This window comes from Moschus berezovskii, chromosome X (genome assembly GCF_049115385.1).
Source record: "Moschus berezovskii isolate FMDL1 chromosome X, NW_MosBer_1.0, whole genome shotgun sequence".
Classification (NCBI taxonomy): domain Eukaryota; kingdom Metazoa; phylum Chordata; class Mammalia; order Artiodactyla; family Moschidae; genus Moschus; species Moschus berezovskii.
In genome coordinates, this window is record NC_142488.1 from 34,380,542 (window position 1) to 34,405,858 (window position 25,317).

At 39.8% G+C, this 25,317-nt stretch overlaps 1 protein-coding gene across 1 annotated transcript in view; it reads left to right on the top strand.

The window, feature by feature from the left end:
* The window catches only part of CFAP47 (cilia and flagella associated protein 47), a 509,689-nt gene that overhangs the window by 266,405 nt on the left and 217,967 nt on the right, over positions 1-25,317 (top strand). Inside the window, exons 40-44 of the mRNA XM_088833637.1 lie at positions 3,102-3,188; positions 3,656-3,671; positions 9,072-9,078; positions 16,775-16,822; positions 18,072-18,217. Of these exons, the coding sequence (XP_088689763.1) occupies positions 3,102-3,188; positions 3,656-3,671; positions 9,072-9,078; positions 16,775-16,822; positions 18,072-18,217 (304 nt within the window). The remainder of the gene's footprint in view (positions 1-3,101; positions 3,189-3,655; positions 3,672-9,071; positions 9,079-16,774; positions 16,823-18,071; positions 18,218-25,317) is intronic.

Here is a 25,317-nt window from a genome sequence, read left to right on the forward strand (position 1 = left end):
ATCACCATCACCTGGAAGCTTATTAGAAAATCAGAATCTCAGGCCCACTCTAATGCAGTTGAATCAGAATCTGCATTGAACAACATCTCCAGAGTATTTATTTGTACATTAATGTTAAATCAGTGCTGGTATAATTCAAGAGTGATCAGAGTTTAACCCATAGACAGGCTACTTAGAAAACATCTGGAGAGTTCAATGGAGCCCGTGTCAGACTTACTAACTCAGAATTCATTACAAATAGAAGCTTGGGAATCTGCATTTTGAACAAGCACTCCAGATGATAATAATGAACGTTGAAATGTTAGGACCACTGATTTAGAAACTACAATAATCAAACAGGATCTTTCTCTGTGTTAATGGCAGTTTATATCTCATTTTTAAAGTTAATATATCTATTTTGAGGAAAGTATATTCATTGTAATTAGGCAGGGACTTTTTAAACAGAAGCATACAGAATGCTATTTTATCTCAAAATGGTACATGTATAGTATGTGAAAAATCTAATATTTATTATGTTGGTTTAGTCTTTTTATTTGTGTGTCAAATACTATTATGCTTGTGATTATTTTTTAGCCAGAACAAATTATTACCAAAATAAATTGCCCAATGATTCACCATGGATTTATAGAAATATAAAGAAATGTTATAAATGTTTTCTGCCTCATAATTTTATGAAATTTAAATGAGAATTTAGTGCATGACTTTAAATATAAATTGCTCTCTGGAGCGGATTTATTCCTACATTTGCTTAACTGTGAATTTATGTAAGCAATTCTTCCAGTTTGATACATAACTTTCATCATTCATAGTTTACATTTTTTTTACAGTTAATTTTGTCTTGTTTAAAAGCTTTTTAGTATTTAATATTTATAAAATCCTTTACAACCCTTATATGAAGGCATCAGAAATAGCAAGTTAAACCAAAAAGACGAAAACTGATACCAGCATTCAAACATTAAGATATATAAATGTATTACATTTTAGTTTGTGTATGCATGTTCATGAATGTGTGTGTATTTTTAGACTAAAATATTTGATTGATTTTATTACTGATCTATTTTCCACTATCAAGCTAGTATTGTGAGATCTTAATAACTGGAGAAGGCAATGGCAACCCACTCCAGTACTCTTGCCTGGAGAATCCCATGGAGGGAGGAGCCTGGTGGGCTACAGTCCGTGGGGTCGCAAAGAGTCGGACACGACTGAGCGACTTCACTTCACTTCACTTTTAATAACTGTTACATGGGCTTCCCTGGTGGCTCAGAGGTTAAAGCATCTGCCTCCAATGCAGGAGACCCGGGTTCGATCCCTGGGTCGGGAAGATCCCCTGGAGAAGGAAACGGTAACCCACTCCAGTATTCTTGCCTGGAGAATCCCATGGACGGAGAAGCCTGGTAGGCTACAGTCCATGGGGTCGCAAAGAGTCAGACACGACTGAGCGACAGAACAAAACAGAACAGAACATAATAAAAAAGATTTCTGTTAGCAAATTAAGTTTAGATAAATCTGTTCTTAACAATATTGTGCAGATTCAGTTCAACTCTGCAAGAGGAATTAGGCATTCCTGACATGACTCTTCATGAAATCTTTACCCTGCCACTAGGGTATCATTTCCATACTATCCTCCACTATATTGTGAGCAACCTAAGGCTTCAGTCAGTTCAGTCACTCAGTCATGCCTGACTCTTTGCGATCACATGGACTGCAGCACGCCAGGTTTCCCTGTCCATCACCAACTCCCAGAGCCTACTCAAACTCATGTCCATTGCATTCGTGATGCCATCCAACCATCTCATCCTCTGTCGTCCCCTTCTCCTCCTGCCCTCAATCTTTCCCAGCATCAGGGTCTTTTCAAATAAGTCAGCTCTCTGTATCAGGTGGCCAAAGTATTGGAGTTTCAGTTTCAACATCAGTCCCTCCAATGAACACCCAGGATTGATCTCTTTTAGGATGGACTGGTTGGATCTCCTTGCAGTCCAAGGGACTCTCAAGAGTCTTCTCCAACACCACAGTTCAAAAGCATCAATTCTTCTGCGCTTAACTTTCTTTATAGTCCAACTCTCACATGCATACCTGACTACTGGAAAACCATAGCCTTGACTCTACCAATCTTTGTTGGTCAAGTAATGTCTCTGCTTTCTAATACTCTGTCTAGGTTGGTCATAGCTTTTTTTCCAAGGAGCAAGAGTCTTTTAATTTCATGGCTGCAGTCATCATCTGCAGTGATTTTGGAGCCCCCCCAAAATAAAGTCTGTCACTGTTTCCATTGTTTCCCCATCTATTTAACCTAAGGCTTGGAAGATAGCATATTCATGTTTGTACTTTCCAGTACTTAGTCCTACACCTAACATGTAATGGGGTCTCCATAACTGTTTCTTGAAGGAATGACCTTTTTTATATAGGAAGGACTGAATTTCTGTTTGTTTCCAGATGATGTCATAATTATCAATGCATTGATTTTACTAGGTACCCAAATTTCGTGTCCACTCCTGAGAGAAATATTTCTCTTTTCCAGACTTAAGATTTTTGTTTTTGTTTAGTCGCTAAGTTGTGTTCAACTCTTTTGTGACCATGGACTGTAGCCTACCAGGCTCCTCTGTCCAAGGGATTTCCCAAGGCAAGAATACTGGAGTGGATTGCCATTCCCTACTTCAGGGCATCTTCCTGACCCTGGGATCAAACCCGCATCTCCTGCATTCGCAGGCAGATTCTTTACCACTGAGCCACCTGGGAAGTCCAGATTAGAAATTATTAAATGTGTATAACTCTGACAGTGTATTAAGGTCAATGTATAATTTCCTCTTTCTTTTTGGAATATAATTTGGTTGGTCATTTTTGCTCTAAGTTTCCTTGTTATGAGAATTCAGTGTTGACTTTACATATAAAAATATCATTTTTTTACCTATTTCCATTCAACATCTTTTATTTCTAACATATTTTGAGTTTCTGAATGAGAGCACATGGACTGTTTGAACTGTAACTTATTCTGATTCTAATTATATTTTATGATAGATGGAAATGATTTAAAGGAAGAATGTTTTGTGGTCATCTGAGTTTTGTTACAGTAGAATTAAAAATAATCCTTTTTTCATGTATTTTAGTGTCATTCTGGTGGAATCCTCAACACTTATCTCTTTGCCATCCCAATTAACTGACGTTGAAGAATCTGTTGACTTCTTGAACCACAGGTAAATTTATATGCTCTTGATTATCTCAGGAAAAAATTTGAGAAATTAGCATTCAAGTAAATTTGTTATATAATTATGCAGTAGTTTTCATTTATTTGAAATATTTATATTATATTATATATATTATTCACACTGTTATTCTCTTTATGTATCACTAGGTTTATTGACATGAAAATTGAATACATATGCACTTTATTAAATTCAGTGGATTCCCATTATTCATGGTACTTATGGTATATAAAATTGCCACAGTTAATGAGTATTGCAACATTCCTCTGAGGAGAAATATATATAACCATATATATTGTAATTATAAATCCTAAAAACAACCCAACCTGGTAGATTCTACTTTCTTTATTTTACAAGGAGAAAATAAAGTTCAGAAGTGTTAAATGACTTGCCTGAGGCAGTCCCACTGACAGGTGCCAGAGAGGGTTTTAAACCCTGTCCTCCTACCTCAGAGCTAGAGCAGCTTGCACTTCTGTACTGCCCCCCACTGTCTCCATCCTCTGCTCATCTAAGCTGGAGAGCAGAAACAAAAATGCTCAGTGTCACCTTGTCTGCCCTCAGCTGGGAACTTATGTGATCAGCTACTGGAATTCTCCACCACTCTGCACATGCCCACGACCAGTTGGAAAAGTACCAAGAGTATTAACTTTGGGGTTCCACATCAGTTTTAGTGGGAAGGTGAATTTGCAAATTTGGGACTGGTGGATCGTGAAGACTGACTGTATTTAAGTTTATCTGATTCATGTTATAAAGTCTGTATTTAGTTTAGAAAGGAACTTTGACTTCTCAGTAGAGAAGCGGACATTTTTTAAAGTTAGATTGCCTTATATGTCTCATCGGCTTTGAACTATAGAATAACTATTTAAGGTGAAGTACAATAAAACAATGTTATAAAGGTTGAAGAAAGCCAGGCAGGAAAAAAGAAAAGCAGGTTTCTATTATAGAAGTGCATGTATATGTTGGCCTTTACTATGGTGTTAGTTTATTTTATACCATTGACTATGTGTAGTGCTTGGCAGCATCAGTGTCATCCTTTAAGATGCAAAAACATTCCCAGTGGCAAGGATTTGGCAATGTTGATATCATAGGAATTCCAGTGTTAAAGTCATCAAAACCATTAAAATGATTGTGCAGATCTTACTAAGATTATAATGAATAGTTTGTTTTCCAAAGTGAATTGTATTACAGCCAAATGTTTTAGAAGATCATCAGCATTACATTCATTATAAGATATTTTATTTTTCTCCCATTGGTTTATTTTCTGTGAGAAAAATTGATAAGGAGAAAATATTTTTGTTTGACTGAATCTGTTTTGTTGAATGCTAATTTCATACTTAATTAAGGCATTCAAAGTCTTCCTTTCTCATTTTGCTTTGTTGTTGTTTTAGTTGCTCAGTTGTATACAACTCTTTGTGATCCCATGTACTGACTGTAGCCTGCCAGACTTCTCTGTCTGGGATTTCCCAGGCAAGAACATTGGAATGGGTTTTCATTTCCTTCTCCAGGGGAAATTTTGCTTTAGTGAACAATAAAATATGAACTACACATGGACATCACCAGATGGTCAACATCGAAATCAGATTGATTATATTCTTTGCAACCAAAGATGGAGAAGCTCTATAGCGTTAGCAAAAACAAGACCAGGAGCTGACTGTGGCTCAGATCATGAACTCCTTATTGCCAAATTCAGACTTAAATTGAAGAAAGGAGGGAAAACCACTAGACCATTCAGATATGACCTAAATCAAATCCCTTATGATTATACAGTGGAAGTGAGAAATAGATTTAAGGGTCTAGATCTGATAGACAGAGTGCCTGATGAACTATGGACGGAGGTTCGTGACATTGTACAGGAGACAGGGACCAAGACCATCCCCATGGAAAAGAAATGCAAAAAAGCAAAATGGCTGTCTGAGGAGGCCTTACAAATAGCTGTGAAAAGAAGAGAAGCAAAAAGCAAAGGAGAAAAGGAAAGATATAAGCATCTGAATGCAGAATTCCAAAGAATAGCAAGGAGAGATAAGAAAGCCTTCCTCAGTGATCAATGCAAAGAAATAGAGGAAAACAACAGAATAGGAAAAACAAGAGATCTCTTCAAGAAAATTAGAGATTCCAAGGGAACATTTCATGCAAAGATGGGCTCGATAAAGGACAGAAATGGTATGGACCTAACAGAAGCAGAAGATATTAAGAAGTGGTGGCAAGAATACACAGAAGAACTGTACAAAAAAGATCTTCACGACCAAGATAGTCACGATAACATGATCACTGACCTAGAGCCAGACATCTTGGAATGTGAAGTCAAGTGGGCCTTAGAAAGCATCACTACGAACAAAGCTAGTGGAGGTGATGGAATTCCAGTTGAGCTATTTCAAATCCTGAAAGATGATGCTGTGAAAGTGCTGCACTCGTTATGCCAGCACATTTGGAAAACTCAGCAGTGGCCACAGGACTGGAAAAGGTCAGTCTTCATTCCCATCCCAAAGAAAGGGAATGCCAAAGAATGCTCTAACTACTGCACAGTTGCACTCATCTCACGCGCTAGTAAAGTCATGCTCAAAATTCCCCAAGCCAGGCTTCAGCAATATGTGAACCGTGAAATTCCAGATGTTCAAGCAGGTTTTAGAAAAGGCAGAGGCACCAGAGATCAAATTGCCAACATCTGCTGGATGATGGAGAAAGCAAGAGAGTTCCAGAAAACCATCTATTTCTGCTTCATTGACTATGCCAAAGCCTTTGACTGTGTGGAACACAATAAACTGTGGAACATTCTGAAAGAGATGGGAATACCAGATCACCTGACCTGCTTCTTGAGAAACCTGTATGCAGGTCAGGAAGCAACAGTCAGAACTGTACATGGAACAACAGACTGGTTCCAAATAGGAAAAGGAGTACGTCAAGGCCATACATTGTCACCTTGCTTATTTAACTTATATGCAGAGTATATCATGAGGAACGCTGGGCTGGAAGAAGCACAAGCTGGAATCAAGATTGCTGGGAGAAATATCAATAACCTCAGATATGCAGATGACACTACCCTTATGGCAGAAAGTGAAGAGGAACTCAAAAGCCTCTTGATGAAAGTGAAAGAGGAGAGTGAAAAGGTTGGCTTGAAGCTCAACATTCAGAAAACAAAGATCATGGCATCTGGTCCCATCACTTCATGGGAAATAGATGGAAAAACAGTGGAAACAGTGTCAGACTTTATTTTTGGGGGCTTCAAAATCACTGCAGATGGTGGTTGCAGCCATGAAATTAAAAGACGCTTGCTCCTTGGAAGGAAAGTTATGACCAACCTTGATAGTATATTAAAAAGCAGAGACATTACCTTGCCAACCAAAGTCCATCTAGTCAAGGCTATGGTTTATCCCGTGGTCATGTATGAATGTGAGAGTTGGACTATGAAGAAAGCTGACCGCCAAAGAATTGATGCTTTTTAACTGTTGTGTTGGATAAGACTCTTGAGAGTCCCTTGGACTGCAAGGAGATCCAACCAGTCCATTCTGAAGGAAATCAATCCTGGGTGTTCATTGGAAGGACTGATGCTAAAGCTGAAACTGCAATACTTTGGCCACCTCATGCGACGAGTTGACTCACTGGAAAAGACTCTGATGCTGGGAAAGGTTGGGGGCCGGAGGAGAAGGGGACGACAGAGAATGAGATGGCTGGATGGCATCACCGACTCGATGGACATGAGTTTGAGTGAACTCCGGGAGTTGGTGATGGACAGGGAGGCCTGGCGTGCTGTGATTCATGGGGTCACGGAGAGTCGGACACGACTGAGCGACTGAACTGAACTGACTGAAAATATGAATTAATGCATTGTTTTCCAAGGCAGCATTATAAATTTCATAGGAATATTGTAGGCATTTATTTTAATTTCTTTGTAGTATGAAATGCTGCTTTTAAATGCTTAAAAACCTTCAGTAAACAGTTCTCTTCCTGAAATGTTTTTCAATCCCTTGTTTCTTGATCAAGAAGTTGCTTTGTGGTCACAGATTTTGCCTGAATGGCTTTGAAACAGTTTCTTCACATTAATTCTGAATAATTTCAGTTCAGTTCATTTCAGTCACTCAGTCATATCCAACTCTTTGCGACCCCTTGGACTGAACATTCCAGAATTATTGAAGCCATAGATTCTCAAGCTTCAGGTAAAGATATCTTTTTAATGTTATGCTTCTCAAATCAAAAGCAAAATTGAACAAGTATGAAAACATTTATAATTTAATTTTGAAGAGGAAGGAAACTTTGTAAATACTCATCCAAAACAATTCCAGCTCAGCCTGAAGTATCACTTAAGAAGTTAGAAGCATTGCTGTAGCTCCTTCTGGGGTCCTGATGGCTTGCTCTGTGGCCTGGTCTCTAGGTCTAATCATCCAATTAGCTTATGGAGATTTTAAAAACACTTTTTTTTTTTTTGTTCTCTTATGTTATATATGTTACATCCGTTAAGAGAACAAAAAAAGTATTTAAAAATCTCCATAAGCTGACTAGATTTTTTTTCTTAGAGCTCCTTACAAATATCCCTGTTTTTCCTCTGTTAATGCACATACTGCACTTCCCCACTAATGTTAAAATTCTGCATGAACACATAATTGGCCAATGGCATATGCGGAGAAGTGCTGACTGTTTTTTCAAGTGGCAGCTTTAAGACCCCGTGAGTAATTTTTCCTGTCCCCATTCCCTGCTACAATTATTAGAGAGGCACATTTAGGAATGGAGGCCTCCTGCACCAAGGAACTCTGAGTGTATGCTCTCCACCTCGAGTGGACATGTATTGTGAGCACGAAGTAAGCTATTGAGTTCATCCACTGAGATGTGGCCTGGTTAACTATAGCATGACCTAGCACATACTAATGGATGCTCCTCTTCAGAGTCACTTCAGTTAACATCTCCCCATATGATAAATAATCTCTTCTCAAATGAGACATAAAATACTGAAATTATCTTTCAGGTGGTGTTAAAAAAATGATTTCCTATTAAATTTTTTTTAATGTTTCTGTAAACTGCTCTTCCTAAGCAATGGATACATATAAAACAACACATTTGAAACCACATGCATGAGGAAACTATATTCATCACATATTTTGCTTTATGGGAACATGATCCATGAGCACAAGCAAGAGCAGTTAAGAAGTTTTTATTCCAATGAAATCCCAAGGATTATCAGAAAGAATCAGGACAGGAGACTGATTTTAGTCACACTTTAAAATTGAGTGATAGATAGATTAGCAGTGCTCAGAAAGGAGCACTTTGTAAATAATTTCCTTTAGTGATATGACTTGCTATTTTTTCCAACAGCATTGAATTATTTATCACTCAATAGATTTTTACTAAGTGGCATCTCAAGCATTTTTCTTAGTACTGGAGAAGTATTGGGATAAATAAGTCACAGATCTGACCCTAAAGTTGGCAGCCATCAAGTAGAGAATAAGAAAAAAAAAATCTACCCAAATAGAGACAGTTGTGTAGGGCAGAATGCTTTCAGTAGTATGCATTATACTGAGAAAATAATACACACACACACACACACAGATGTGTTCTATGAGCTGATTGGCAAGGAATATCACTATGTAGATGTTTTTGTGATTTATGTGGAAGAGAAGACACAGTTGGAGAAAAATGAGGTCCTAGTAACTTTTTTTCCATGCATATACCATGTTCTCCTTTATCATGTACAGATTGGGATCTGAAATAATAGTACGATCTGACGGCCAGAATCTGGAAGAAGGGGAGAACTCTCCTACAAGTGTAGAAGGATCATGGGAAGAGGGAATAGCAGAAGCTTTGGGGGAGTAGGGAACAGTCAGGTGAGGGGAAACCAACAGAGAAGCCCAGAATTACAAAGCATATGGTTATAAATATGGACTACAGGGTCGGCGTAGGAAAGTGTGAGTTCAAGTTGAAGAGGTGTTGAAGTGTTTGCCTTTCTACTTTGTACTTATAGAGTTACTTTGCATGGCAGACCGCATACTCTGTGAACTTAGGGGTTTCATCATTCAAAGTAGGTCCTGGTAGAGATATCTTTCTGAGTCCTGATTCTTGCCCAACCTTCACCCGCTCAAAAAAAAGCTGGGTTTTGGAGAGCCATGATTTAAAAATATTTCATTCTACTACACTGAATAATTAGTAACAGACTTCATCAAGTCTGTAAGGAAAATAGAGTGACTCAAAAGCCAGATGTATATACTAAGAGTCACAACCTGCCATGATCCTCTTGCTCTAGATTAGGGTTTCATACCTGGTTTTATTGTTTTCATGCTCTTTGGCAGTCTGATGAAGCCTATTCTGTTTCAAAAAAGTGTTTTTACAAACACATAAAATAAATATCAAGGATTATAGAATGTCTTAATCTCCTTGGACTACCATAACAAAATACCACAGAATGGATGGCTTAAACAACAGAAATTTATTTCTCATAGTCCTGGAGACTGGAAAGTCCAAGGTGCCAGCAAGTTAAGTTTCTCTCTGAGGCCTCGTTTTTTGGCTTATAGGCAGCAGCCATCTCACCGTGTGCTCACATGACCTCTTCTTTGCGCACACATGGAGAGAGAGGGTGAGCTCACTGGTCTGTCTTCTGATAAGGATGCTAATTATTTCTTATTACAGCCTCATCCTTATGGCCTCATTTAACCTTAACTTACCTTACAATATGCCCTATCTGGGGCTTCCCTGGTGGCTCAGTGGTTAAGAATCCACCTTCAATGCAGGAGACACAGGAAACATGGGTTCGATCCCTGGGTCAAGAATGTCCCCTGGAGGAGGGCACGGCAACCCACTCTACTCTTCTTGCCTGGAGAATCCCATGGACAGAGGAGCCTGGTGGGCTACAGTCCATAGGGTCGCAAAGAGTTGAACACTCCTGAGGTGACTGAGCAGGCCCACATGCCCTATCTCCAAACACAATCAGTTTGAGACTTAAGACTTCAGCATAGAATGTAAGGGTGACACAGTTCAGTCCATAGCACAGAGGAAAGTAATAGTCTAGTAGAGTACTGTATCAAAACATTTAAAACTTGTAGTATATTGAAATATATACTTCATTAACACAATGCATAGTAACATCTACTGGTAGAGATAACTACCACACTTTAAAAGTAGCCATGAAAATAAATAATAGCTAAATATATGTGCAAGAACTGAAATGTGATGTAAAGATTCTTGTGTACAGCAAATACTAGGTGATTTGATTTCATTTGCTATTAAGAGTCGGTGGACATAATGGTGGAATTTTTTTCCCCATTTAAATTCACAGATCACTCTCTCTTTGTACTACAGGTTCAGTTCAGTTCAGTGCAGTTCAGTTCAGTCGCTCAGTCCTGTCCGACTCTCCGCGACCCCATGAATCACAGCACGCCAGGCCTCCCTGTCCATCACCAACTCCCGGAATTCATTCAAACTCATGTCCACAGAGTCGGTGATGCCATCCAGCCATCTCACTCTCTGTCATCCCCTTCTCCTCCCACCCCCAATTCTTTCCAGCATCAGACTCTTTTCCAGTGAGTCAACTCGATGCATGAGGTGGCCAAAGTATTGGAGTTTAAGCTTCAGCATCAGTCCTTCCAATGAACACCCAGGATTGATCTCCTTTAGAATGGACTGGTTGGATCTCCTTGCAGTCCAAGGGACTCTCCAGAGTCTTCTCCAACACCACAGTTCAAAAGCATCAATTCTTTGGCAGTCAGCTTTCTTCACAGTCCAACTCTCACATCCATACATGACCACGGGAAAAACCATAGCCTTGACTAGACGGACCTTTGTTGGCAAAGTAATATCTCTGCTTTTTAATATACTATCAAGGTTGCTGTTGCTGTTAAGTCACTTCAGTCGTGTCCGACTCTGTGTGACCCCATAGACAGAAGCCCACCAGGCTCCCCCATCCCTGGGATTCTCCAGGCAAGAACACTGGAGTAGGTTGCCATTTCCTTCTCCAATGTGTGAAAGTGAAAAGTGAAAGTGAAGTCGCTCAGTCGTGTCCGACCCTTAGCGACCCCATGGACTGCAGCCTACCAGGCTCCTCCATCCATGGGATTTTCTAGGCAAGAGTACTGGAGTGGCTTGCCATTGCCTTCTCCGACTATCAAGGTTAGCACCCCTCATTTTAGAGACTTTTCAGCTGTTTATGAGCCAAAGTTGTACATAAAGCATTAAACATTCTATTTTAACTGCCCGCCAGATGGCCATGGGACCTGATTTTGATCAACTCCTGGACACATGGAGGATGGAATGAACCTAAAAATTGATTCTCTTATATTCCTTCATGTGATTCATAAAAACTAGACTTGAACCAGAGAATTTGCTGCTTGATTTGGACGTAGCCCTGAATGCCAGCCCAGAAGTATAAAAACTTATAACAAAGATCTTCCTTCCCTGCTAGAAAACTTGAGAAGGAAGTCGTTCTTGGAGCTAATTTATTCATGCTTTGAATCCCTTGTAGCTCAGGTGGTAAAGAATCCGCCTGCAATGTGGGAGACTTGGGTTCGATCCCTGGGTTAGGAAGATCCCCTAAAGAAGAGATAGGCTACCCACTCCAGTATTCAGGCCTAGAGAATTCCATTGACTGTATAGTCCATGGGGTCGCAAAGAGTCTGACATGACTGAGTGACTTTCACTGACTAGAAGCAGTTCAATATCATTTTGATTATTTGAGCTTGAAAAGAGCTATATGCCACTATTGCAGAGGAAAATAGTGTGCCATCCCTTTCCACCTCATAAGTATAAATAGGTTCCACACCCTGACTTTGACCCATTACTGAATTAGCAGAAAATATTCCATTACTTGATCTACAGTGTTTTGTATAGTTTTAGCCTCCTTTGATGCTTTTCTTCCTTAAGACCAAGACTTCCTCTTCCATAACTGCATAATTGATAAGCATCTAGGAAAATTATAGTGTGGATTGAGGTATAGGGAATAACAAAAATGTAAATGAGTTGTTTCACTTCTGTTTTGGAGCATGAAAGATACTCGTTCTATAATCAAAGTGGGTTTATCACCACATTTCTAGGGTCAAGAACAATCATTTCACTTCAGTTGCTCAGTCGTGTCTGATTCTTTGTGACCCCATGAACCGCAGCACGCCAGGCCTCCCTGTCCATCACCAACTCCCAGAGTTTACCTAACTCATTTCCATTGAGTTGGTGATGCCATCCAACCATCTCATCCTTTCTCATCCCCTTCTCCTCCTGCCCTCAATCTTTCCAGGAATCAGGGTCTTTTCAAATGAGTCAGCTCTTCGCACCAGGTGGCCAAAGTATTGGAGTTTCAGCTTCAACATCAGTCCTTCCAGTGAAAACCCAGCACTGATCTCCTTTAGGATGGACTGGTTGGATCTCCTTTCAGTCCAAGGGACACTCAAGAGTCTTCAACACCACAGTTCAAAAGCATCAATTCTTAGGTGCTCAACTTTCTTTATAGTCCAACTCTCACATCCGTACATGACTACTGGAAAAACCATAGCCTTGACTAGACGGACCTTTGTTGACAAAATAATATCTCTGCTTTCTAATATGTTGTTTAGGTTGGTCATAACTTCCCTTCCAAGGAGTTAGCTTCTTTTAATTTCATGGCCGCGATCACCATCTGCAGTGATTTTGGAGCCCCCCAAAATAAAGTCAGCCACTGTTTCCACTGTTCCCTATCACTTGCCATGAAGTGATGGGACCAGATGCCATGATCTTAGTTTTCTGAATATTGAGTTTTAAACCAACTTTTTCACTCTCCTCTTTCACTTTCATCAAGAGGCTCTTTAGTTCCTCTTCACTTTCTGCCATAAGGGTGGTGCCATCTGCATATCTGAGGTTATTGATATTTCTCCCGGCAATCTTGATTCCAGTTTGTGCTTCCTACAGCCCAGTGTTTCTCATGATGTACTCTGCATTTAACAAGCATGGTGGCAATATACAGCCTTGACGTACTCCTTTTCCTATTTGGAAACTGTCTGTTGTTCCATGTCCAGTTCTAACTTCCTGACCCACATACAGATTTCTCAAGAGGCAGGTCAGGTGGTCTGGTATTCCCATCTGTTTCAGAGTTTTCCACAATTTATTGTCATCCACACTGTTATTGATCAGGTAAAATAGAATTTTCCTTAGCCAGATTATTTTATTAAATTGTTTACTTATGTCTCTGAATTAATCATGATAATTATCAGCTTACAAGCAAGGCCATCAAATTCTTAGGTCTGTAAAATGTTTTATCTATTTTTATCGTAAATAATACAGGTAACTTATTTTTTCTGGTTTTGAGACTCTTCACTGTGGATAAGGCAGCTCTTTGATTTGTTCAAAAGGCACTATCATTAGCTGTTCTCTAACAAAATAGGTAAAGAAAAGAAAAAGGAGATGAAGCCCAAATTGCTCTGCTTTTCTATTCACTATGGGAAAAAAAAAAACCACATGACTAAAGGGCTAGTGATTGCAAGTATTGAACAAAATGAGGTTTGGAGATTATCTAAGGATTTTAATCAGACATTCTACCCAAAACTCCATTAGCAAAGAGATGGCATTGTAGTGGTACATTGAGAAATAAGCATTTTTTTTTATTATTCTTTCCACTCTTTGTATAGTCTTTGTTATAAATGCTAAAATATCAATCTACTATGTCTATCATCAGGTATCTATCAACTGCTCAAATTAAATAAAAGTATTAAATGTTCGTGACATTGTACAGGAAACAGGAATCAAGACCATCCCCCAGAAAAAGAAATGCCAAAAAGCAAAATGGCTGTCTGAGGAGGCCTTACAAATAGCTGTGAAAAGAAGGGAAGCGAAAAGCAAAGGAGAAAAGGAAAGATATACCCATTTGAATGCAGAGTTCCAAAGAATAGCAAGGAGAGATAAGAAAGCCTTCCTCAGCGATCAATGCAAAGAAATAGAGGGAAACAACAGAATGGGAAAGACTAGAGATCTCTTCAAGAAAATTAGAGATACCAAGGGAACATTTCATGCAAAGATGGGCTTGATAAAGGACAGAAATGGTGTGAACCTAACAGAAGCAGAAGATATTAAGAAGAGGTGACAAGAATACACAGAAGAACTGTACAAAAAAGATCTTCATGACCCATATATGCACGATGGTCTGATCACTCACCTAGAGCCAGACATCTTGGAATGCGAAGTCAAGTGGGCCTTAGAAAGCATCACTATGAACAAAGCGAGTGGAGGTGATGGAATTCCAGTTGAGCTATTTCAAATCCTGAAAGATGGTGCTATGAAAGTGCTGCACGCAGTATGCTAACATATTTAGAAAACTCAGCACTGGCCACAGGACTGGAAAAGGTCAGTTTTCATTCCAATCCCAAAGAAAGGCAATGCCAAAGAATGCTCAAACTACCGCACAATTGCACTCATCTCACACGCTAGTAAAGTCATGCTCAAAATTCTCCAAGCCAGGCTTCAGCAATATGTGAACCGTGAACTTCCAGATGTTCAAGCTGGTTTTAGAAATGGCAGAGGAACCAGAAATCAAATTGGCAACATCCGCTGGATCATGGAGAAGGCAAGAGAGTTCCAGAAAACCATCTATTTCTGCTTCATTGACTATGCCAAAGCCTTTGACTGTGTGGATCACAATAAACTGTGGAAAATTCTGAAAGAGATGGGAATCCCAGACCACCTGACCTGCCTCTTGAGAAACCTGTATGCAGGTCAGGAAGCAACAGTTAGAACTGGACATGGAACAACAGACTGGCTCCAAATAGGAAAAGGAGTACGTCAAGGCTGTATATTGTCACCCTGCTTATTTAACTTATATGCAGAGTACATCATGAGGAACGCTGGGCTGGAAGAAGTGCAAGCTGGAATCAAGATTGCCAGGAAAAGTATTAATAACCTCAGATATGCAGATGACACCACCGTTAAGGCAGAAAGTGAAGAAGAGCTAAAGAGCCTCTTGATGAAAGTGAAAGAGGAGAGTGAAAAAGTTGGCTTAAAGCTCAACATTCAGACAACTAAGATCATGGCATTTGGTCCCATCACTTCATGGCAAATAGAATGGGAAACATGGAAACAGTGGCTGACTTTATTTTTCTGGGCTCCAAAGTCACTGCAGATAGTGATTGCAGCCATGAAATTAAAAGACGCTTACTCCTTGGAAGGAAAGTTATGACCAACTTAGCATATTGAAAAGCAGAGACATTACTTTGTCAACAAAGGTCCGTCTAGTCAAGGCTATGGTTTTTCCAGTGGTCATGTATGGATGTGAGAGTTGGATTATAAAGAAAACTGAGTGCCAAAGAATGGATGCTTTTGAACTGTGGTGTTGGAGAAGACTCTGGAGAGTCACTTGGACTGAAAGGAGATCCAACCAGTCCATCCTAAAGGAGATCAGTGCTGGGTTTTCACTGGAAGGACTGATGTTGAAGCTGAAACTCCAGTACTTTGGCCACCTGATGAGAAGAGCTGACTCATCTGAAGAGACCCTGATGCTGGGAAACATTGAGGGCAGGAGGAGAAGGGGATGACAGAGGGTGAGATGATTGGATGGCATCACCGACTCAATAGACATGGGTTTGTTTGAACTCCAGGAGTTGATGGACAGGGAGGCCTGGTGTACTGCGGTTCATGGGGTCACAAAGAGGTGGACACAACTCTGCGACTGAACTGAAATGATTAAATTTTCTTTTTTTTTTTTAAATTAAGCCTATTGCTGAGACTGCTAGTCAGAATGCCTGTGATTAGAACAAAGCACAGAATAATGAGTAGATGTGGTAAATAACCTTATTAAGAGTCTGGTGTTTGTAGAAAAGGAATGGATATGGTTGGAGGAACATTCCTTAGAAATAGTATATTTTTACAAGTTAAAATTCATACCAATCACCTGGCAAAATGAGAAAATATGAGACTTTTATATTCTCAGAAAAAAATCAAGCAAACAATAACTTAGAGCCCAGATACTAATTGACAGAAAAATAATTTTGGATATAGGAGGAACAAATTGGAGGAAATTGATGGGTTATGGAAGACCTGGAAACTTGCAAGGGAGTCACTTGCTTCAGGCTGTGATTTGCTAATTAATTTGCAGAAATCCAACACGAGATTAAACTGCTGCCCGTCTCCTCCTACCTGTATGAGAAAGAAGCAAATGTGCAATTAGCTTAGAGAAGATAATTTTTTCAAGTTCTAGAATCATTTTTGGATAGACTACCTATGTAGTCCTTAGTTGAGACCACCTACTTTGAAATATCAGGATTTTAGCTTTTATTATTATTATATGTTTACTTCTCTACAGTATTTGTAAGCAAAAAGAAATTGTTTTTACCATTTCTTAAAAAAAAAAAAAAAAACCGGTGAGCTACAATAATGTAATTAGCCTCCAATTGAAATAAATAAATTAATTTTGAAAAATCAGTGGTGAAAATATGGATGATTGTTAGTTTCCTTTTCACATTTTTCTGATTTTTAAAATTTCTAAAACTTTATAAACATAAAAATGATCCATGAAATACATTTGTGGGTTTCACCTATCATATTGTAGGTGGCCATGAGTTTTAAGGAAGTTTAAGATTGAATTAAGATATATAGTATTATTTTTGAGTGTCACTGATGTTGTTTTCCTATTTCCTTGAACAGCAGTGGAGGTGATATTGCTGAGGGCAGTCTCCAGGACCCAAATGCCTTAAAAACCTGTGAGTGCTACAATTACAAATATTTGTTTTCACGTCATATTTTTATATACTGAGCATAATATGAAATGAAATATTCTATAAGTAGTGGTCACAACTATAGACAGAGCAGCGAGCCCTGGGGGTTGCTGGCCACATGGGAGGCCGAGGTGTTGGTCCTCAGCCTTTTCTGCTCATGACCCTTTGGAAAACTGTTCACATCTTGCTTTTTACCGCTGAGTCTTAGTTTCCTCACCTGTACATTAAATGTATTTCAATAAATGACCTTTATGTTTCTTTTGGCTTATTCTGAACTGTTTAAACCTATTGGGGTGACAGGTATCACCATCTTTAAAATGTTAAGGAGATGACAGATTTACTGTGTTTTATGAAATAACTAACTATAAATTTAGAAAATATGGATAGAATAATGGATAGAAAAATGGATATGGGGCTGTTGTGGTACTCTCTAGCTACAGAGCAAACCACCCCAAATGTAGTGATATTAAACAGTAAGAATGCCTTATATTATTGTCTCTAGCACTTCGGAGGTCACTGGCCTCATCTTGGTGACTCTTGCTCGGGGGTCTCTCAGGCAGTTGCAGTCAGATCAAGAGTGGGATTGTTCTGGATGCTGTTCTGATGTGGCCTCTCTATGTGTCCTAAGTTTCTTCACAGAAGGACAGCTTGGTAGGGCTTCCCTGGTGGCTCAGAGGTTAAAGCGTCTGCCTCCAATGAGGGAGACCCGGGTTCGATCCCTGGGTCGGGAAGATCCCCTGGAGAAGGAAATGGTAACCCACTCCAGTATTCTTGCCTGGAGAATCCCTGAGGGCTCTGTGGATATGTTTTAAAAACTAATAACAACAACGAATAGATATAGATATAAATATATACACACACAGGCCTTTATTTCCAGTTACACCCTATAATTTGAATCATTACATAGTCCACAAAAAAAGTTACAGATTCTGGAATGTCCGCTTTGCTGTTTATGTTTCTGTGTATATCCAGGCTGATTTTAAACACTAGTCAAGTTTCCTTTGTTTTTTAAGGAATCTTTAATAGAAGGTCATAATTAGACATTTTTATTATGTTAAACTTGAACTGGGGTACCCCATACTTACATTAAGAAATGTGTCATTTAATTTTGTGTGCTAATGCTTTGAACATTTTTAAAATTTATCCCCAAACTCTAATCACTAATTGAAACAGCTGCTTTATTTGAAAGGTACTTGCAAAATATGTAAACAAGCCCTATTTCATATTTTGGCAGCAATTAAGTCCAATTTCATCAAAGAGTTCTTTTGCTCTGCACACACTCTTCACCTGGCAGCGAAGGGGACTTCAAGCCTGGAGCTCTTCTTCCTCCCATTTGGCATACACACACGCTACTGTGTCATCATCCTCAGTAACAGAAAGGTGAGAATGGAAATGGGGTGGGTGCTTTCATTACGGGCTGGCATTTTAATGGGATAACCAGTACAGGCAACATGAGGGCAGCTGAAGACTCTAGGAATGTAGATAACAATGTTAACCCTCTGGTTGCTAAACAAAGAGCTTATCCTCAAGAATAAGCAAAGAGTTATGCTCAGTTCAGTTCAGTTCAGTCGCTCAGTCATGTCCGACTCTTTGCAACCCCATGAATCATAGCAAGCCATGCCTCCCTGTCCATCACCAATTTCCGGAGTTCACTCAAACTCATGTCCATCGAGTCGGTGATGCCATCCAGCCATCTCATTCTCTGTTGTCCCCTTCTCCTCCCGCCCCCAATCCCTCCCAGCATCAGAGTCTTTTCCAGTGAGTCAACTCGTAGCATGAGGTGGCCAAAGTATTGGAGTTTCAGCTTTAGCATCAGTCCTTCCAATGAACACCCAGGATTGCTCTCCTTTAGAATGGACTGGTTGGATCTCCTTGCAGTCCAAGGGACTCTCAAGAGTCTTCTCCAACACCACAGTTCAAAAGCATCCATTCTTCGGCAATCAGCTTTCTTCACAGTCCAACTCTCACATCCATACATGACCACGGGAAAAACCATAGCCTTGAATAGACGGACCTTGGTTGGCAAAGTAATGTCTCTGCTTTTTAATACACTATCCAGGTTGGTCATAACCTTCCTTCCAAGGAGTAAGCATCTTTTAATTTCATGGCTGCAATCAGCATCCGCAGTGATTTTGGAGCCCAAAAAAAAAAAAGTCTGACACTGTTTCCACCGTTTCCCCATCTATTTCCCATGAAGTGATGGGACCAGATGCCATGATCTTTGTTTTCCGAATGTTGAGCTTCAAGCCAACCTTTTCACTCTCCTCTTTCACTTTCATCAAGAGGCTTTCTAGTTCCTCTTCACTTTCTGCCATAAGGGTGGTGTCATCTGCATATCTGAGGTTATTGATATTTCTCCCGGCAATCTTGATTCCAGCTTGTGCTTCTTCCAGCCCAGCGTTCCTCATGATGTACTCTGCATATAAGTTAAATAAGCAGGGTGACAATATCCAACCTTGACGTACTCCTTTTCCTATTTGGAACCAGTCTGTTGTTCCATGTAGTCTGTTGTTCCATGTCCAGTTCTAACTGTTGCTTCCTGACCTGCAAAGAGTTACACTAGTTGTCTGTAAATTTTGTAAAAGCTAGATAAAGAAGTCCCATGGGAAGAGAGTGGAGGCACACCTAACCTGCTGGGCCTTCTCTATCAGCTATGTATAGTTGCATAACAAGTGACCAAACACTGCTATGCTTGAAACAACCTGTGTTTGTTATATCACTTTTCCAGGGATCAGAGATCCAGATGTAACCTCAATGGGTCCACTGTTTTAGGTCTGTCAAGTCTTCAATCAAGGGACCAGCCAGTGCTGTGTTCTCCTTGAAAGCTCAATTGAGGAAGGAGCTGCTTCTAAGCTCTCTCAAATTTTTGGCAGAGTTAATTTCGTGGTTCTAGGAACCATGCATCTTGCTTCTCTAAAGCCAGGGAAGGAGAGAGACAGAGAGAGGGAGAGAAGGGTAGGAGAAAGGAAAGAGAGACAGAGAGAAAGAAAGAAGACAGGCTTTAGAGGCAAAGTTTTATGGCATTATCCCCTTCTGGAAAGACGCTACCATGTGTTGATTTGAGAAGGGAATTGATAACCCCCAGGAGATAGCCCCAAATGTGGACGGTAAAGAATCTGTCTGCAATGCGAGAGACCTGGGTTCCACCCCTGGATCCAGAAGATCTCCTGGAGATGGGAATGGCAACCCACTCCAGTTCTTGCCTGGAGAATTCCATGGACAGAGAAGTCTGGCAGGCTACAGTCCATGGGGTCGCAAAGAGTCAGACACAACTAAGCGACTAACACACACACAGACACACACATATGTGCTATATTGAATTCATAGGCAGTGAAAGGTGGTAACTGGAAAGAGGTATTATATTGACCTGTCGCTTGTAGTATCATTTATACCTGAAAAATAGCATAACCTCTTAAATATGTAAAGAATAGTTTAATTTTACAGTAAAAATTACCATTTAGGAAGAAAAAATGCTATTTAATAGTAATGCTAAATTTTGTTTTTCATTTCCTTTAAAGTTTGATTTAATTGAATTCATCTATATAAAAATTTATTTAAAAAATAATAACTCTGGTGTGGCCAGTAGTTTAATAAAATATTTCACAATCTCTTTTCAATATCACTTTATATTATAGGTTTAATTCTCAGTAGCCTGGTAAGAGTTTGATTTTGTTTTTTTTTTTTCTTTTCTTTTTTGACCATACTGTACAGCTTGCAGGATCTTAGTTCCCTGATCAGGAATTGAACCTGGGCCTGTTTCCCTGGACTGCTGGGGAGCTCCCATTATTCTTTGAATTGGACTATTTGAATATTAATATTTACTTCCATTAATTTTATCTAAATTAATCAAAATATAATTACACCGAACTTGACATCTGTTTAAAACAGTCCTTTGATTACATATATTTTGTTCTTATCAGAAAGAATATTAAGAAAAACAATAATAATGAACGTATATTGCTGTCAGTTGAGAAATAATGCCCCTAATCTAAAGTATTGCATTGAATTACAATTGCTTAAGTGGAGAACTACATCTATTAATTTACACGTTCAATTTTATTGCTAATTATATTGAAAAATGTAATTACACACTTAAATAGATAATCAAACACCCAAGTCCACCTACTTAGCTCCTTTTCTTATTAAATGTATGATAACTGCCTTACCATTAAGAACTACCTGTTCTTAACTATGATGTAATTAGGCCCCGATGTGATAGCTTTCCGTGTGTAAAACAGAAATGTTTCTACTAAAACTGCTACCGAGGGTCAGCCATTTGTTTCATTTTGGCTGTTCCTTTCAAACTTTCAAATAAAATGAAATGACTTGTGTAATAGTTGTTTGAACAGAAAAACAGTTTTACAAAGCTTCCATCAGTGTTCATAGAAATTCCTCAATTAGGAGTAAACCTACAGAAGCCTAAAAATTCATGCTCTTAAGTGCTAGAAATCCAAAGAGATTTCTCTCATGTGTGGACAGGGACAGACTGAATGAGGAAACTGGAGCAGAATCATGACCCAGTCCCTGAGGAAATGCACTTTCTGGGAGGAGAGGTAGACAGACCTCCACACAGAGCACACAAGCACTGCGCAGAATAAAGCCATGTGCTGCTACAATGGCAAGCCACTCCAGTACTCTTGCCTAGAAAATCCCATGGATGGAGGAGCCTGGTAGGCTGCAGTCCGTGGGGTCGCTAAGGGTCGGACAAGACTGAGCGACTTCACTTTCACTTTCCACTTTCACATTGGAGAAGGAAATGGCAACCCACTCCAGTGTTCTTGCCTGGAGAATCCCAGGGATGGTGGAGCGTGGTGGGCTTCCGTCTATGGGGTCGCACAGAGTCGGACACGACTGAAGCGACTTAGCAGCAGTAGCAGCAGCAGCAGCTACACCCATGGCACTCTGTCTTCACAATGGTGCCTGTGAAAACAGCTGCTGGGTTCCAGCAGTGGAACTGGGTTCCACAGTTGGAAACCACCCAGCATTGCTGGGATCATCCTTATGAGAGAGGCAGGAGAATCAGCCAGGGATCCTTGACACAGTGCCTGAGTTAAAAGTGCATTCCATTCGTAGCTACTTTCTGTGACCTGACCAGCCCTTTTCCACCAACACAGGAGCCTTTTTTGTTGAACCACGCCAGAATCCTCCTCCCTCTGGGTATTTATCTTCTAATCCTTCACTGTCCTTTTTCTGTCTATAAAATTTGGTCAAAACAATCGAAACCAAAATCCTTGCCTTGCTGACTTGAGGAAGTAGCAGTCAACATCCCTGAATAGCTTATGCAATGCAAATTGGTCCTGTCCTGCACCAGGGCCTCCACACCAAAGAGAGCATCAGCCCTGCCACATCAGATCAGAAGTTGAGAGGGCAAGGGTACCTGCTGCCCACAAGGCCTTCTTGTTGATGTGTGGCTTATAGAAGCTTAGTCTCAGTCTGTGCCATACCAGTTGTTAAATGTATTGCATGTCACTCTGGCCATCTCCCTTAGATTTGCATAAATAAGTGGAACCCCTAACATGACTTTTTGCACTGTCACTTGTTTCATTTTCCCTCAGTCTCTCTGTCTCTACTAATGCAGAAATTAACCTGGCAGTCTCTATTATGTATACGTAATTATTCCAATCATTGTACAATGTTTTCAATCATAAATAATGTGCAGACTTAAATAATACTGACAACAATATTGATTTTGCTTATTTTGCCTTTGCTAGCAAGGTAAAAACATTATATTATGCTAAAATCTTTATGTAATTTTACATTTAGGCAAGCTAACTTCAGTTTTATGAAAGATTTTTATAGCTGGAGGGACTGAGTATAATTTGCTAATGGTTTCTTCTATTTTCCATGATTTTTAACAGCAAGCTACAATTCATTTACCCTTTGATTTTTCATTTGATTTGTTACAACTGCATTTTTGTTTTTTCTTTTGGTAACTACACTCCTCCCCACAGGCCAAACCCCTGACTTGTTCCCTGGGAAACAGAAAGTGAAATCCCAATTGGCCCATAAACACTTTGAAACATTTATGAGCCACCGGATTTCTGCTGCCCATATAGGGGCAGGTTAGGTGTACTTTGAAGTCTCCACCAAAGTGGTGAAAGTGAAAGTTGCCCAGTCGTCTAACTCTTGGTGACCCCATGGACTATACATTCCATGGGATTCTCCAGGCCAGAATACTGGAGTGGGTAGCCTTTCCCTTCTACAGAAGATCTTTCCAACCCAGGGATTGAACCCAGGTCTCCCACATTCCAGGCGGATTCTTTACCAGCTGAGCCACCAGGGAAGCACAGGAATACTGGAGTGGGTAGCCTATCCTTTCGCCAGGGCATCTTCCCGACACAGGAATCGAACTGGGTCTCCTGCATTGCAGGAGGATTCTTTACCAACTGAGCTACCAGGGGAGCCCACCAAAGTGGTAGATGTTCACAAAGATGGACAGAGCTTGAGCCCCTCCAGACTACAAGACTTCCTCTGACCTCACCTACCCTATCTCCCCTGTTACTGTGAAACCGTCAGCATGCATGAAGCACTGCACCCTTTTTAGAAAAAAATGTAAGAAGAAAATCTGAAAATGAGAACTTTGGGCCCAGTGGTAGTTATTGACTTATGGGGATCTCCTCTAGGTTCCTTATCAATGATACAACCAGTTATTCTGTAAAGATTCCATACCAATATATTAATGTAAGGTAATTTGCCTCCAATAAAATAAATTTAAAAAAAATAAATAAAATAAAATAAATGTGCTAAAAGAAAAAAAAAAAAGATTCCACATACCTCTGGGATACCAAAATGTTAGCTCCAGGGGACTACACTTCAAGTGACATGTAGAATATGAGGAAACAGTAATTCCTGTTTTCCCAAATCCATGTTAATTTTATGGACCCTCTCATCCTTTTTTTTATTGACATATAATTGATAGATAACACTGTATAATTTTGAGATGTATACTGTATTGGTTTGATACACTTATATGTGGTAATATTATTACTGCTCTCATGTTCTGGTGAAGGACCAATTGTGTCCGATTCTTTGTGACCTCATGGACTGTAGCCTCCCAGGCTCCTCTGTCCATGGAATTCTCCAGGAAAGCGTACTGGAGTGGGTTGCCATTTCCTTCTCCAGGAGATCTTCCTGACGCAGGGGTTGAACCTGGGTCTCCTGCATTGCAAGCAGACTTTTTACCATCTGAACCACCAGGGAAGCCCTGTTACAGTCATGTTAGCTAATACATTTATCACGTCATATCATTTCATTTTTGTCAAGAACAATTAAGATCTATTATTTTAGCAACTTGGAAGTTTATCATATACTATTGTTGATTATAATTACTCTGCTGTGCCTTAGATCTCCAGAATTTACTTATCTGCTAGTTACAAGTTTCAAACCCTCTCCTTCTTGAAGAAAACTATAGAATATGGAGTATGGCTTAGTGTAAGTTTAAAAATTTGACACCCTCAAGCCGTATTCTAAATAATCTCATTTTATTATTCACTTCACTCCTCCCAACAGAGTTTAATTCACCAACTATATAAAACCAGTTTTCTAGGCATGGAGAGAGTAAACACACAGAAAGGGTAGGAATACTGAACCAAAGGGAATCACATTTCAGTGGAGAAGACAATTTGCGTAAGTCTAGCCCAGCTCACACAAAGACTTAGTGTTAGTTTGAAGTAGGTGCTCCCTCCTGGTTTACGAAAAATCCTTGCTGAACATGTGGCACAGTCATGAGAATTAGAAAAATGCTTTTCTTCCTTCAATGAATGCAGCCTTATGCTGGGATGACCTTGCCCTCAGTAAGATGCCCCTTGCAAGACGTACTCTTTCCTTGTATGCATGGTGTCCTAGACATGTCCATTCATTTCTATAACACAGATTGTGACCATTTCTGGAATAGTGGGAAGAATGCATAGCAGAGTCTGGGTTAATTGATTGATAGAGGAGTTTGGTTAAGAATGATGAGTAGAAATTTGCTAGTAAACAGAGTTTGGGCAGAGAAGTATGCTCAGGAGAAGATTCTAAGAACATGGGGTTGAACTAAGCATGAAACTTCATGAATACTTGAATTGCCAGTTCTGAGAATAGAATGTTGGAAATGACAGAAAATGGCTTGAATGGATAAGTCAGACTAAAAATGAAGAGGGCCCTGAATTTTAACTTGAGTAAGAAAGCTGAGTGCCGAAGAATTGATGCTTTTGAACTGTGGTGCTGGAGAAGACTCTTGAGTCCCTTGGACTGCAAGGAGACCAAACCAGTCCATCCTCAAGGAAATTAGTCCTGAATATTCATTGGAAGGACTGATGCTGAAGCTCCAAAACTTTGGCCACCTGATGTGAAGAGCTGACTCATTAGAAAAGACCCTGATGCTGGGAAGGATTGAAGGCAGGAAGAGAAGTGACAACAGAAGATGAGATGGTTGGATGGCATCACCAACTTGATGGACATGAGTTTGAGCAAGCTGCAGGAGTTGTTGATGAACAGGG